The sequence below is a fragment of the Nothoprocta perdicaria genome, unplaced genomic scaffold (assembly GCF_003342845.1).
Source record: "Nothoprocta perdicaria isolate Ctin4 unplaced genomic scaffold, notPer1 scaffold_59, whole genome shotgun sequence".
Classification (NCBI taxonomy): domain Eukaryota; kingdom Metazoa; phylum Chordata; class Aves; order Tinamiformes; family Tinamidae; genus Nothoprocta; species Nothoprocta perdicaria.
Genome location: NW_020455854.1, coordinates 1346053 through 1361748, shown reverse-complemented (window position 1 = coordinate 1361748; position 15696 = coordinate 1346053). Strand labels below are relative to the sequence as shown.

The window sequence follows — 15696 nt, the reverse complement described above, 5'->3', positions numbered from 1 at the left end:
TGCCGTGGGGAAGGATTTTCTTCTCTCTCCCACCTCCACCAGCCTTCCCACGAGTTTGCGTGCTCTCCGGTTCACATTTGTCCCAGATTATTCTCACTGAACCACATTTGGCTCCGGGTCACCTGGGAACAGCCAGTTTCTCACAATGCAAGGATTTTAGGGGCTGCGGATCCACGGTGCTTTCTGGTTTTGGAGCAAGGTCACCCTTGTCGTTACTGGAGATAAATGCAGGCTCTTTTGCACAGGTAGCAGTGAGATTGTGTCTCTGTGAGCTAGCCAGCTATTACTGTGCCCCCGTGGTTATGGTTTAGCTCACAATTAATATCACAGAGTGTAGGGATGTTATCCTGCCCTACAATTGCTGTTGGCAAGGAGGGACAGCAGTGTCTGCAGGCTCACACTTGCCTTGGAGTAATGGGAAGGAGCATCTCCCAAGCAAGTGCAGAGCTCCTGCCTCTGCTTCCACACAGACACACGACCCTCACCAAGCAGATGCCACCTGGAGCTGTTATGGACATAATGCCAGCACTAAACTACAGCAGCAAACCAACAAAAGCCCAAGCTAAGGAGCAGTCATCACATTCAGTGAGCTAAGCAGCTGGCGAAGAAAAAAAGACCCAACACAATCGCAAAGCCACGTGGCAACCGCCTGAGAGCTTGTTTCTCACTAGAGAAATGCAACAGCTACAATTAGTTCTTAGAAGGAGGAATTAAAAATAGCCCAGCACAAGTTTCTTTGTGGAGCAGCCCCTGGAAAACAACGCCTGGCCGGGGATTGTTGCTAGCCCTCGTGTCAAAAGTACATCCTCAAACAGGAGATTTCCAAAGAGAGCAGGAACCCCGTTGGCCAGGCTTCAAGGACGCTCGGTGGGGAGGAGGTCGGGCCCCGTCTTTGCCAGTAATTGCAAGAAGTCACGTATGGTCCTAGTATCCAACGGGAAGAAATTGTTTTTCCCTGCAAGCGACTTATCACAAACCGCTGTCGGTACCTTCGGGTGCATCTCACTAGAGGGTGTGACACTGTAACCTCTGGTTCAAGGGCACCACAACCAAAAATACTGCGGGTCGTTGTCTTCAGGATCCACCCCCAGGGCTTGGCAGCTTCCTCAGTGCAATGCAACGCTGTTCTGTCCAGATTTTGGTCGCATTTCTGCTGCTCTCTTAGCCTGCAAACCACAATTTCTGTTCGACGTTGCATCTTCACAGTGCTAGTGATGTCAGGAGCAAACGATCAATCCTGACACGTCCCAAGTGCTGCCTCTGAACACGGTACCTCTCATTTGCCTTCACTATATAATATGCTGAAAATCCAACTTCTACCAGGTCAGTTATGTCACTTATCCCTCTGCTCCTGCTTTGCAGCTCTTCCCTGGTTTTGCACAAACCTAGGGACCATCCTGGAAGACCCGGCGCTCACGCCAAAACAGTCTGGTTTTGGCAGCCTTGCTTCAGGACATTCTTGAGGTTTCCATTTTTCACCAGTTCCTTTCTGCTCCTTCCACCACTATTCCCACGCGCTCTGGGCAAAATGAAGGGCAGGGAGGTGTCATCAACCTCACTTGCTGTCTTCCAGTGAGGTGGAGCTGTCCCCACTGTCCTGAGCCCTTCTCCTGCTGCTCTCAACAGGGCACAGCTTGTGCACTGGATGGTCTTCACTCTGCTGATCTTGGAGCTTGATGGACCTCCTGAAATCCCCATCACACCTTCAGATGTGAGGGGAGCCCCTGGAAATTTGTAGCTCTTTTTCTTCTTGCTAGGCCAGATGCTCACACTAACATCAACGTTCCTTCCCATGAAAGTTTTGTGTTTCATTCTCGATCAGTCTTTCACACATGTTCCCTTTCTTCTTTGGAGAGAATATTCCCATGCCACGGACATTCTGGAACTGTGCTTGTTGTTTTTCTTATGCAGAACCAGAAAGGCTCTTCCCAACTCCAGAGAACTTCTGCAACCAAAACACCAACAGCATCAGTGTGCTCAGGCCAGGCTTCATACTTGCCTTCTGTTGGATGCCAAATTTACATATGAAAACTGCAGCTTAAACAACAAGTCGAGATCAAAGCAAGTACTACTCAAGAGAGGAACCTCTGGCAAGTATCTTTTTGTTGGTTTAGTCTTCAGATCAAGTAGAAATGTGGAGCAAGAGGCTGAAATCCCGGTCATGGAAGCAAGACAGGCAGAGTCAGCCATACATCATGGCCATAGAGCCAACAACCCACACTAAAGCTGTTTTAAGTCCCAGAGGCTTCTGTACATTAAGAGGCACTTGTAGTACTTCAAAATACTAGTTACACTCACAACACACACTTGTTATGCAGTTTCTTCTTACCAATTCAGAAAGTTAGATAAACTGAAGGACTTTGCAGGGACAGCTGCAAATTTACACACAGAGAATTGTGAGCACAGATGGAGGAATCTCATCTAGTCACCATAAGCCCAAAGGGCACATGTTAAAGGCAAAACAATGTGCAAAAAAAAAAAAAGAAGGTTCACTCCAAACGATGACCTGGAACAAGGTAAAGAAGAAGCTGCACCTCCAACGAGTCAAAATTGATGTCATTCCCACAGAGACACTATGGGATCTGGAAACCTCCTCTGGAAATCCCATCCTTCACATCACATCCTTCAGAGTGTGCTAGTTCAGCCTTGAACGCAGGTTTGGTGGAGAAAGTCTGGGTTAGTGAAGCTGCTGGTGCATCCAGGGAAGTCCAGCATTCTCCTCGTTATTTGCACAACCAACTGCACTAATCCTCAAGGCCTCCCTAGAGACTCATAACAACAAAGGCAAACATTTGTCCGAGAGAGGCTGAGAAGAACATTTTCCACAAACAAGTTCCTATTTGTCTTCCAGCTCTCTTCCCTTAGCTGCAGCCCAGGGGAGTTCTCATTTGGTGTATATATATATATATATATATATATATATATATATATGTATATATAGGACAGGCCCAGAGCACGAACATGACCAAAACTTGAGCTTGCAAGAGCATGGTGCATGCGAGAAGAATGACCATTATTAACATTAGCCTGCTATCCTTCAGTCTAGCAGACTGCAAACAGGTTAGAAAAATGAATATAACGTCTTCTTCATTTGCCAAACCAGCAAGTCAAACCGCTGGCTGGGAGAGCTCGGAAAGTTACTTTTAGAAACTCCTGAAGTTGCTATATGAAGGTCCCAGCATTTAGCCCATGGATAGACAGGCACCTGGAAAACCCAGCTGAAATAAGATTTCACTGCTGAAGCTTTGAATACCTACAGAAAAGGTCCCAAGTCCTAGAGAACAAGCTGATGTCCCCAAGCTACTGCTGCAGCGGGGGGAAGGATTGCTCCAACCCTTCCAGATTTGAATCAGCAACTCAGAGGTGCTTCTTGTTTGTTTGTGACCAGCCAAAAGACCGGGCGGTCATTTCCTTGGTGACAGAAATACTGTACGTGCCCAGCTTAAAGACTCCATATCCCGTCTGACAGACTCCGTTCCTCGGAGCACGGTGAAGTGCTGCATTCACATAACACTCAACAGGACGTGCAAAGAGACGGATTAGAGCGGAGTGGGAGACTCCCATTGTCTGTCAGCCCCCGTGGTTCCCATTCCATGAAACTTCTGCATGCTCGCCATAACCTTGTTATGGACCACTTGGAGAGGCTCAGGGACACTCGTCCCCTCTCAGAAAGCCTAATAAAGCACCACGTTGGCCACGGAAAGCTTTGCGAGACAAGGGGAGCCTTCCCTTCTCCAGAACATCATTCCAGCCCCTCAGATTGCCACGCACAAGATTACCTATTCATTTCAAGATCATTCAGGCGAGCAGAAAGATCCTCAAGGCGGTTGATTTGTTTGTGGCACTGGCTACAGTAAAACTCAAAAGCTTCATCTGCGATAATGCTGTGCAGTTTCGCAGCGAGCGGATTGGTGCTAGAGAAATCACAAGTGTCAGTTTAACAGGACAGAACAGATGAACCCGCTCTCGTCTGTGGCTTCCACAAGCTAAGGGCGCGTTTGCAAGGGACAGTTTCCAGGCAGGGAGGTTTTTTTGTGTAAGATGCAAGTTTTGCAATTAAAGATTTCAGGGCAGACTGCGGTACCCTTTACACTCAAACACGAATGAGTTTTTAGAAGTACAGCAGCAATCAGGATGGGGCTGCCATAAATTAGCTGGATTTCTATTACTCCACTCCCCCCAAAATTGCAAAGGTTACAAGTGGTGAATTTGGCCCATGGATCCGAATCCACGTGCCAGCCTGCCCTTGTGGAACAACCTCCGAGAGCCCCAGGAACGTCAGACGGATGCTTTGCACAGACCCGTGTACCTACAACATTTATAAGCTGTCATCACTTCCCAAGCAACCTGTCTCAAACGGCCCCAGGGATCTTGCTGATTCGCGCTGTCAAACGCAGCCCGAACCCACCCGCTGCTGCTCACAGCAGTGAGCTCGGGAGCAGGGGGGCTCTGGTCAGCCACACCATTTTCCAGCAGGAGTATTTTCAAAACAGAGCAGCTGTGTTGCCAAAGTGCTGCTGTTCGCAAGGCACACCAGGGAGCCAGATTTTCACTTCAAAGAGCTGCTGTTTGAAGCTTAACTCTAAAAAGGGGGATAACATTCAGCTTTTGTCACTTCTTTTACAGAGCAGAGCATGGGGATTCTCATGGGGCAACTCAGCCCTGCTGTTCAGGAAGAGAAAGCCTGAAGTTCATTGCTTGGCATGGATACATGGAGCTCTACAGGACTTACTTTGCCTTATTAATTCCCATGCCCCACGGCTTTTGGGTTTCTCACATGCAGAGCAAGCTGCTCAGGTGTTCGACAAACTAGGGAGCTGTTTTCCCCAAGAGGCGTGATTTGGCTGATCGTTTGGCTGAGAGAACCCAAAAAGCAAAGAGTTTTTAATCTGTTGGGGCCAAACACTCACCACAAAGCCCTCCTGCCAGCCAGCACGCTTCTGGAAGCCACAGACTTTAATCAAAGTAAGGTTAATAGTGAGAAAAAAAAAAAAAAAAAAAGGCAATTCAATAAGACAGACAGGTAAAAGGTGTGAGCAAACACAAACAAGCTTAAATCCAAAAGGCATCTACAAGGACTGGTCCGCCCAGTGACACAGCTCCACGCTGGCAAGTCCTGGTCCCGGGAGAGGCTGGGCACTTCCAGGCCATCCAAAGGGAAGCTCCGGCTCTGCGCCTTGGCATTGCCCCTGTCTGGCTTTGCTGGGGGGGGTCAGCAGCCCAGCCACCCCCGGGGCAGGCCCGTGAGTTCATGCCATTCTGTACAGTATTTCCTAGCCCCCTTAGAACCAAGAAATGGACATTATTAAGCCCCAAATTCCTCATCTCTTCCCACGCTCAGGAAAAATTTGGAGAACCTTCTAGGGCAGGTTTGGTCTGAGGAAAATCGCTGTCCACCAGCAGTCACTTCAGCTGTATGAGCTGACAGCAGCTTTGCTGTGTCCAGAAGCAGCAAGGTGCCTTTTCCCGGGCTCTGCCTCCACATTTAGCTTCGTGCAAGCCCTGTTTAGGGAGTGCTCCTCCCTGCAGCAAGTCCACAGCACTCCCGGAGAGCAGAGCCATTCGCTCCATCCACAGACTACTATGCGACACCCAAGCTCTAACCTACCAAGCATTAGCAAAGACGTGGAAAGCTGTTAGTGAAGCATAAAACAAAACCCCCAGGCCGCCCTCTCAAGGTTTTCGAGTGCATCCAAGTTCACTGGGCCGCTGGCCACGTTGATTTTCTGCCAGGTGAGTGGGTGAAGGTTTAACCGTGCTGCGCTGCAGGGCACCCCTTGGGGCAAACTGCCATCCTCGGCACCATAGCAGGTGGTGCTGCCTCCTCCTCCACCCCATGCAGTCACGTTGGTCTCCTATAGACCATTTGGTGTGGCCAGGCGAGGACAGGTACAAGAGGAGCTTTTACTTCTTGTCACCATGCATTTCTCACCAAGCATTGCAGAGACATCCCTCTGGGACTGCATGAAGTACCAAGAAGGTCCTCTAAGGCCCTTGGTTTTCTCATCAGCCTTCTCATGAGGTTATTCCAGAGCTGCAGCTGAAAACTTCGCTGGTTTTCTTCCTATTTAGTCGAGATGTGTGGTGATGTGACCACTTACAGGTCAAACTTGTGCTCAAACCACAGCAAGACAGTTCAGTTCACTGATATCCTATGGTTCTTTACAAGCTCCCACTGTTTAAAAGTGCTCAGAAGGTAGGACTCTGGTGAGGAAAAACAGCATGTTCTTAAAATATCAGCTAAGGAATTTCAAGTCCACAATGATAGCCCAAGGTAAGGGCTGGACCCAAAAGTGAGGAGGAAATCCTCTGCCTCAAACAGAACAACATTCTTGTGTTTTTTAGGGTTTTCTCTGCGTTCTGCCTTCCCAGTGAGCCCCAGCAGTGAGGGCACAGCACACCCACGGGGAACACTGGAGACATGCAAAAAGTCTTGGGCTCTCAAGTTAAAGATATGTTAAAGATAGTTAAAAGTTATGTAGGGAGCTCCTGCAAATTTTACTGGGGTAGTGAGAGGGAAAGAGCATCCCCTATGCCTGCACTTGGGCCACAAACAAGCATAGGGCCCCATGCTGAGTTAACCTCTCCCAGCAGAGCAAGGATGCTGCAGAGCACGAGCTCATGGAGAAGAGCAGAGCACACCAAGAGCGCGCCCTGGCACAGCAGAAGTGGTTTCAACACGGTGCACACATAACCCGAGAGCTCAGAACAGACACTAACTTAAAGGTGAAACCGAGTACCAAACTACTCGGCTGAGTAGTTGTTGCCAGGAACCTTCTGGACTAGTTTGGAGGCCCACATAAGAAATAACTCCGAACAAAGACCACGAATAGTTTCTATCCGATAATACTTCCTGCCATGCTGTAGCACCAGGACGGACAGCTGTTTCCAGCAGACCCGTCCCTCCAGGCTGACGGGAGGACAAGCGTGTGCGAGTGAAGCGTTCAACACATCAAGAGCTGCAGCACTGGTTCCCGAGGCAGTGGCACAGCTGTGCTTTATGGCAACACCAGCAGCAGCTTGCTATTGCAGCCTTAGCTGAGAAGTTCAAAACTGCTGCCTAATCAGAGAAACAGGAAAGAAAACCCTGACCTGCAGCAAAATGCACGGGCATGGATTTCAAAATTGTGACTCGACACGGCTCAGAAGACCTGCTTAAGCTCTACAAAGAGCTTTGGGAATCTGGTAAAAGGAGGCAGGGGGCAAAATAGTTCTGGCAGGTTTGCAGACTGCAGAAAGTCCCGGGCACCTTCCCTCTGTAGCACTGCTGTAGGTGGCATCACAAGGAAGGAAACGCATTCTCCTCCTCCTCCTCAACGCAAGATGCGGCCATCAGGGACTGCTCCCGATGGACACGCGTATCCGCCGCTGCCTGCCACCACAGGGACTTGCAGGACTGCAGGAGTGGATGATCATTTCAGCTTTTAGCTTTGTTTCCTCCCAGAGAAGCGATGCCTGGTTTGTAGCTCTTCAGTCCACCCCGCACAGGGTCAAAAGCAGCTTTTGTTGGGTCTCAGGTTTTCTGCAAAGCCTGCAGGAAACATTATAGCAGCCTCTTTCCCACTCCGTGTATCCCTTAGGCCTGTCTGTGGAAGACAGGCTGCACCAGGCTTGTGGCAAACCAGCCGAGCATCATACCCAGGTCAAAAATGCAGGCTTAGGAAAAGAAAAAAGGTGTCATCCAACAGGAGCAGGAATAAAGTTGTACGGCAGCTTTGTCTGCCGGAAAGAAAGAGGAGTCATAACCCTCAGAGAACAAATGTGATGCATGGGAAACTCGGACTATTCTTTGAACATTCGTGTGTCGAGATGGGAAGACAGAAACTGCTCAGGAAAATGGAAGATTGAGGGAGGCAGCTCTCCTCTTCTTCAAGAGTTGATTAGTCCTTTGTGTTCGAGCCTTGTCAGGAACACCCTTTTGCAGGCCAAGTTAGGGGCAAACCCAGACAACTCGCACACACAAACCCTGGATGAAGATGCTAAGCAAGAAAAAACGGTTAGAATTTCACCAGCGCTGGCCCGCGCATTACCTGGGAGAGAGGAAAGAGGAGCTGTTAAAGCTGCTTTCCCCATTACACAAGCTGTCCGAGAACAAATCCGCTTCATTCCCTTCTCCATAATCCTCAAAGTGCTCCTCTCCGCTGATTACCGTAACGATGGAGTGGTTGAGGTCGGGGCCCAGGGGGAGGTCGTGCGGATGGGACCTGCAGGAGCAAACAGAAGGGTGTTACAGGTTGGTCATGCAGCTGCCTTCCCAATTGCAACTATTGCATCCTTTTTGCCAAGTTGTGTTTATCATGAGCTGCCATTTCAGCAGCCCAGCTCTCCTTTGCAGCACAATTCACCCTGGGCCACAAACACTGGTCAGGCAGCCCAGATATCCCACAGAAATTTGCAGCAAGGTTTTGCAAACCAAACCAGGACTTTTCCATGCGAGCTCCTTTGGCAACCAAGGTACAGTACTTGGGGTAGACAAACCGGCAGGACAACATCGTGGCCCCATGGCACAGGCTCATCCAAAAGCAGGGTAAATAAAAAGCTCATTGTGCATCCAGCACACACCCAACGTGTTCAGAGTTAGCGAGCCAGCCTACAAGCCAGGCTCGCATTCACTGAGTGCCTGTAATCCTATCAGGAGCCTGGTACCAGGGCTTAACACTGTAACCCGCTGGTGACACAAATCCTGCCCCTTTGCAGGAGGTTGCCCTTCCCAACAGTGGCATTCCCGGCAGTACAAAGGAGCCCCTTCCTCAATTTCTTTGGGCAAAATGTTTCACGCAGTCCTAACAATTTAGGATTGATGCTTTTCAGGTCTTTTGAACACTGGCTCCCCAAGCCTGTACTGCATCAAGCCACAGATCACACTCATCACGGATCCTGGGGTCTCCCTTGCTTCAGAGGGGACACTACTGCCCTTGTAAAGTCATCATTTTTTTGTATTATTTAAAACAAGCAACTCGGGACTCTACTTCTTTAAAGTGAAGGCTTTAAAGTGAAACTGGTAGCGTGGGGATAGAATTTATAAGGATGGATCCATGGGAAATGTCTGGCTTATCTACAAGCAAGCCTGCATGTATGAGCCACATAAGTGTTTGAGGCAGGGGAATTAATATACTTCTCCTCTCTAACATCCCAAACCGGAGGGCAGGGCAGGGAGTAAAACCTGGTATTTTAGGAAACACCCCCATCTTCATCCATCTGCTAGGCAGAGGAGGTACAACTACATTGTTGCACTAAATCCAAGAGAGAAGAGATTACAGATAAGTCATTTAGGACAAAAGTCTGTAACATCAGAAGGATTTGCCCTTATCCTGCTACTGAAAACATGTCAACCCTCAAGACAAAACAGCAGCAAATCTCTACCGAGCAGCAAACAAATCCATTCCAGCCTGTGGGCATCAGTGCATCTTCCCAAGCGCTTGAGAAGCCCTGTTATTTCTGTAACAAGATCTGTCAGCAACTGAATCTCCCATGCAGTGAGTCAGACACTTCACCCATCAGACCATTTTAAAAAGCACCAAAAATCTGCCCAGAAATAGAAGGCAGGGGGTGGAATTTTTAACTTAGCCAAGCAAAATCCCACCCCAAATTTCCAAGTACAGAGCTCTGCTTTGACAAGCACCTTGCCGAAGCAGATGTGACCAGGCACCGGCAGGATCCCTGAGCCAGGGAAACTTCAGGCACAAGGATTTCAATACGCCTATTGGGGCTCTATCAGTTTCAAGATCTAGAGCTCAACTAATCTTTACTATACACAGCAAAAATACCTACTTAAGCTCCAATCATTTCAGGTATGTTGAGCTTTAACAGCTGCTGAGAACCAGTGCTCAATGTCCAAGCTTTCATTCAGTCTGCCAGGTAGGGTTTTACCTACAAACTGTTCCCTGGAATAGCTCTGGACATCAGAGATGCACAACTGCTGCCCTGCCAGGGCCCTGAAGGCACCAGTACAACTTCTTGGGAATAGATCTCTAAAGTCTTCAACCTCAAACCTTCTAACCTTTAAAGCAAAAGTCCAAATTCAAATGAATTTCTGCTTTGAATTATTCAGCTACCTCAAACTTGCACCCAGCAGCAGCGCAGAGCATTTCCCTTGGGCAGAGCACCTGAAGGACACCAGACCTTCCCAAGCCCATAACGGCAGCGCTGGGGCGACTCTCAGAGACAACAGCATGAAATAATCCCCAAGCCAAGTATTTTGTACCTACAGGCAGGCGATTCCAAGGCACGTCATTTCCCCGAGAGGACGCGGGCGCATTCAGGCTGCGGTGGCCCCTCCGAGCACACGCCGAGCTGATTGTGTGCTCCACTTCAACAGTCCCCGAGCTGAACGCACTCGAGCAGGGAGCAGAGCCAGCTAAGCTAATTTCTGCTCTAATCCAGCACCTCCAAGAGCCAGCCCTCCTGCAGCCGCAGTGCAGCGCGCCCAGAAGCATCAACTCCCCGGGTCCTCTGTATCCCTGCATGAGCTTTCAGGTGCAACAGGAAGCCACAAAACCCCTCCTGCTTTCTAAAAGCAAAGGAGAATATAAATCCTACACTATATATTCTCCTTTGCAGAAGCAAAAGGAGAATATAAATTCTACACAGAGCCCCTGCCCTGCAAAATAAAGTTATTACTTCCCCTCCTGCCTTCTTAGCGTCCCGGTTTAATTCCCAGAACAGCTTTCCCTGCAACATCGAGGAGACGAGGGCAGCTCAGGAGCAGCTCTGCCAGCAACGGTTCAGGCTCTGCAGGGAAGAAGCTCTTAGTTCACATTGTTCTGCTTCAGGCAAAAGATTAAAACTGGTTATTAGAGGAGATGGTTGCACAAAGGGTGCACACGGGTTTAGGAGAAACACCACCACGATGAGTTCCACTCATGGCTTGCAAAATTATATGTTGCACTTCTGGCTTCTTCAGTGATAAATTAAAACCTGCAAATATTTCAGGTGTTTAAGTCATCTGAGTGCTTATTTTGGAGGTGAAAGATGCTAATGAGACAAGGAAAGCTCTCCCAAGGCAAGCAGTGATTAGCTCAAAATATGACCAGGTCAGGTTTCATTAAAAGCTATCACGTGGTGCAGTCAAATTATTATTAAAGAAAATATACTTAGGTATTGCATGCAATTATAAATACTGGGAAGAAATCAGTTTTAGAGCGATTTAGCACAGCATCCTCACAAAAGAGACAAAATGCATCCTCTGGATGCCCTTCCTCAGTCGACTACTTGCAATACGCTACATTTTTTAACCCACACTTGATTCTCCTCCTTCTCCCTTCCCTTGCCCCAACAATGAGCACCACTGACCCATGCTCGGGCTCCTCGATGGGGTCCGTGAACTCCGAATGCACCGTGGAATCGATGGCACTGTCCGTTTCGACCTCGTCGTGCATCTCGTGGTGCACTAGAGTGCTGGTGTCTTCATCCGTGAAGGTTTCACACTCGCTGTACGTGCTCTCTGAGCCCATGTAAGCACTGTCGGTCACCTCATTTGCCTGGTATAAAACATAAGATGGGAAAAAATCAGACACTTCATGAGACATTAGCTCCTCGGGTTCATCACCAAGCAGGACAACACACACGTGGGGCAGCTCATTGGTGCTGCACTGCATTTCTAAGCACAGAAATCCAACCTCCTAAGAGCACCGCGAGCCTCACGCCGTGTCCGGGCCACTCTGTTGTCTCCATCCATCTGCTCCCGGCTCCATAGTTAGCCCAAATCCCCCTGCCTTTGCCGTGCACTCCGGCTCCCTGACACGCTTTGAAACATCAGTGCTTGGAAAGCAGACTGTAGAAACAAACATACACTAAATAAGGCTTCAATAGGGATTTTGCTGAGAGTAAATTTGCTTTTTCAAGTCGAGGAGTGATTACTCACTGCTCAGTGAGCAGTTCTGGGCACAATTTATTTCAGCCACTCTGTTTTAAAGAGGACAAAGCTACGAATCTGGATTCTCTACCAGCAGCTCCACTCACAGCTGTCTTTTAAATCCTAAACGCTTTTCCGATAGCAATGTGAGGACAACATCCATTCCTTAACCATAAAAAAAGCTGGTTTAAATAAATTATTACAACTCTTTGCTGGTGCTGAGCATCCTGGCAGAGGATGGTCATTGCACAGAAGAAAATTAAAGTTTCTTGGGGCAAGTAAAGGCTGAAGAAAAAGAAAATGGGCAAGCAAAGGCTGGAGCTCCCGTGTGTGCTGCACACAAGCACTCACTAAAAGACATTTCCCTCCTGATATGCACCAGGATCCCCTTCAAGGACTCTTGTTGTTGCACCCAACATACCAGGCATCTCTCCCAGCACAAGGTCGTTCTTTGAACAAACCTCAAAATAAAAAGACAGCCCAAAAAAGGCCATTTGCTTCATCTGAAGTTCCTCCAACCAGGTCAAACCTGCTCTGTAGATATTTCACTCCGAGATTTCTCCAAGTCCGTCATTACTGAAGAGCAGCATTTGGAAAAAAAACACACAAGGGCAAAAGAATAAAACAGCTACTAGTGTAATGTTGGTTCAGATGTATATAGCAGGGTGGAAAAGTCCTGCCCACCACTATAGCCCTTGCTCTTTGGTGCAATGGCAGTTTTTGAGGCATGTGCCATCTCTGTGTAGCAGGAAAACACCAAGCCAATGGAGACAAACATATTTTTGCCATCACACTGATTAGATTTAGCAAACACAGCTGCTAGCAGCCCACACTGGGACAGCTCTGCAGAGGCAAGGCCTGATTCTCTTCTCTTGCAGATAAAGACTTCCCAAACCAAAGAGCTTTCCCGTTTTTCGCCAGTGTAAACAGGCTTGAGATACAACCAAGGTCTTGCTCACCAGCCTAAAGCCTGCGACTTGGTGGGAAAAAGCAGTGCTCAGAATCCTCCTCCCAGCACTACCTCCTATTCTCTCTAAAAAGTATTTGTGATCAAATACAAAAGTATTTGTGATTTGTGTGTTCGACCTGCTGTGTGCAGGTCCTCATACAGACCCGTTCATTTCTATGGTGCATAATTACCCATTTCAGGTTAAATTGCATGTTGTAGTTACCACATACAAAGTCTTTCGTTAGCTAATGATCTTCACTCACGATTTCTCAGACTACCTCAATGCATATGATGCCAAAAGGCTACCAAGAATTTGTACAAGTGCTCTGAACAGAAGGATCTCTGCCCATAGTAGGTAGGCTCGAGATAGAGAGACAACCAAATGAAGTGCGTCAGTGAATTGTCTCTACAGAAACAGGTCATCTCTGCCGAGCTACATGGGGACTGTTTAATAGCAGTTTGGTTCATATTCTACACACATTTGATAGCAAAGGAAACGAGTTTGGCAGCTGGAGGACGGAGACTGAGCAGTACACACACCAAGACCCTCTTTCTGAAGATGGGTTTGAAGATGGGCTTTGATGGGTCATGCTGACCTACAGACATCACCAACTCTCTCCAAAACCCTGAAGCTAAACATTGCAATAGTCTGTGCAGGAGCAGAGCCTAAAGCCTGCATGGGAAGAGGGCTGTGCAAGTGAGCTCCACTTCAGCAGAGAAGTTGCTGCAGAGAGCAGCCATCGGTGTCAGGGAGCGAAGGGAGGACGTGGCTTTCACTGGCCTTCAAAATAGAAGCAAAAGCCTAAAAAAAAAAAAAAGAGCCAAAAAACTCCTCCCACCACCTTCTTTAGAAGGTATAAATCCAGCAAGACTGCTTATGTAACTCAAGTTAGGGACATCCTTAAGGGCATTATTGGATTTACGCTGTACTTCCTACTTCCTAGAAGCACTGGCCAGTCTCTTAATATTGAGCAGGAGGACAGGGAGCTTTGGAACCGATGGCTTCACAAGTCCTGGCTCACCAGAGCCCAGCTTCCAGGCTCCTGCAGGAGGGACAGTGAGGATGTCACCCCGGTGAGACTCCTCGGTGCTCCTGTGACGCTGCACTCGCTCCAGCGGCTGAGCACTGCTGCTCTCGAGCCTGCAGAAGGCACGCTTGGATAACCTAAGTCCACACGGAAGCCACGCTTAGGAGAGGCCGGATTTAAGCATAACCAACAACACCGTGTCGCAACACCGCTCCACAGCCGGTTATTCCTGGCTCGGGTGGTGCGGGGAGCCCTGTCCAACAGGCACGGCGCTTGCCCGCTGCTCACAGGGCTAGTCTCCTGTGACAGGGGCTCAGATCCGTGCGTGGAGCACGAGCAGCTCGATACGGAGAGCGCGGCATCCGCGCAGCCAGCGGCCTCTTTCCAAGGGATCCTTCCTGCTCTTTTCCCTGGATTAAAGAACGGGTTCGAAGCCAAGCTGGAAATAACTTTGCTCACAGACTCCAAAGTCAACTCTGGTGTTTTTTCAAGGAAAAAAAAGCCTGCCAGTACAAAAGGCTTAAATTTAAGCATATGTTCAAGTGATGTAATGAGTATAGAATAAAAAGTGCTATTGTAGACAGCGTCCAGTCCACCCCAAAAGCAATCCCACCCAAATATCAAAAACAAGATCAAAATCTCCCCAAAACAGCAAAACACTCACAAATAAACTAAAAAAAAAAAGGATCTCCTCAAAAAAAAAAAAAAAAATCCTAGAATAAGTTGCCTTAAAGTCTTTCCTTCACAGTTATCGCTTCTGGCCCTGGCCTTTCTAGCACGGAACATAATCACAAGTGAAACAGTGCAGGACTTCAGACCACCCCAGTGTCCTTCAATTAGATGATTTGCCTATCGAATTGTTAAGAAACGTCCTGTTGACAGGAAACATCAGCATGAACAGCCCAAACGAAGGAACAAGCTTTCTCAGCCCAAAGTACTCACCACAGTCATTAACTGCCTCCCTTCAGGCACTTGCATACACGTAACACCCTGGTCCTCAGACTAAACTGAGGATCCGAACCATACAGTCCCATGCTGGACCTAGATTACACTCCTTTAAGATGAGCCTGGAAGAAACTTCAAATGCAAGAGCCCCATTAAACTTCAGCCTACCCAGTCAATGAGTTATGGGGCAGTTGGAATTTTAAACAGAGTCTTGGGTACAAGCTGGGAGAACTTTGCTTTACATTTCGTTACAGATTAAATAACTAAAGCCCAGAAAAGATGCAAGAAAGAGATAGGCACGCCAGGAGACTAAGGTAAGACATTACAAAGTGCCTGACAAAGCAAAATAAAGCAAAAGCAAAACCCTGTGCCTGGGCAAAGGTGAAACCCTGGGATCTGCAGAAAGCTTTTTACGGTCTTGCACACAGAGCTGATTAGCGTGTTGACCATTTAAAACCCTCTGGCAAATCTTACACTCAGCCAAGGTTGCCCTTCCAGTGGGGGCAGAAGGCGAGCTCATTTCTCAGATAAAAACCATGATATGGCAGGTCACACGATGCACGCTTCACAGCTCCTTGCCTTCGGGACAGCCAGGCTCCCGCGGCTGAAGGCAACTCAGCACAACCTGCATGTTCAAAACGGAGCAGCACGACCAGCACTGGTGGGACAGTCAAAGGCTTTAATTGAATCAAACATAACCTTAAGTGCTTTTGAGTAAAGCACAGACCCTAAAACTGGGGGACACACATACAGAGCACTTCCTGCCTCCCAGCTAAAAGCAGAATTATGGTTAGGTGAGTGGAGCACCAGTTCTGAAACTGATGGGCAGGAGTGAGGTTAAAACATCACCTCTTTCTAGAGGCCACAGAGGCTGTGGAAGGGCTATGGGTGAGGACTTGGGCCTCCGCACTGAGAGCCGA

General features: G+C 48.3%; 1 protein-coding gene across 1 annotated transcript in view; it reads right to left on the bottom strand.

The window, feature by feature from the left end:
- RAB11FIP3 (RAB11 family interacting protein 3) overlaps positions 1-15696 on the bottom strand; it is a 33238-nt gene that overhangs the window by 14657 nt on the left and 2885 nt on the right. Inside the window, exons 2-4 of the mRNA XM_026048988.1 lie at positions 11293-11480; positions 8031-8204; positions 3780-3914 (exon numbers count right to left, since the gene is read on the bottom strand). Of these exons, the coding sequence (XP_025904773.1) occupies positions 3780-3914; positions 8031-8204; positions 11293-11480 (497 nt within the window). The remainder of the gene's footprint in view (positions 1-3779; positions 3915-8030; positions 8205-11292; positions 11481-15696) is intronic.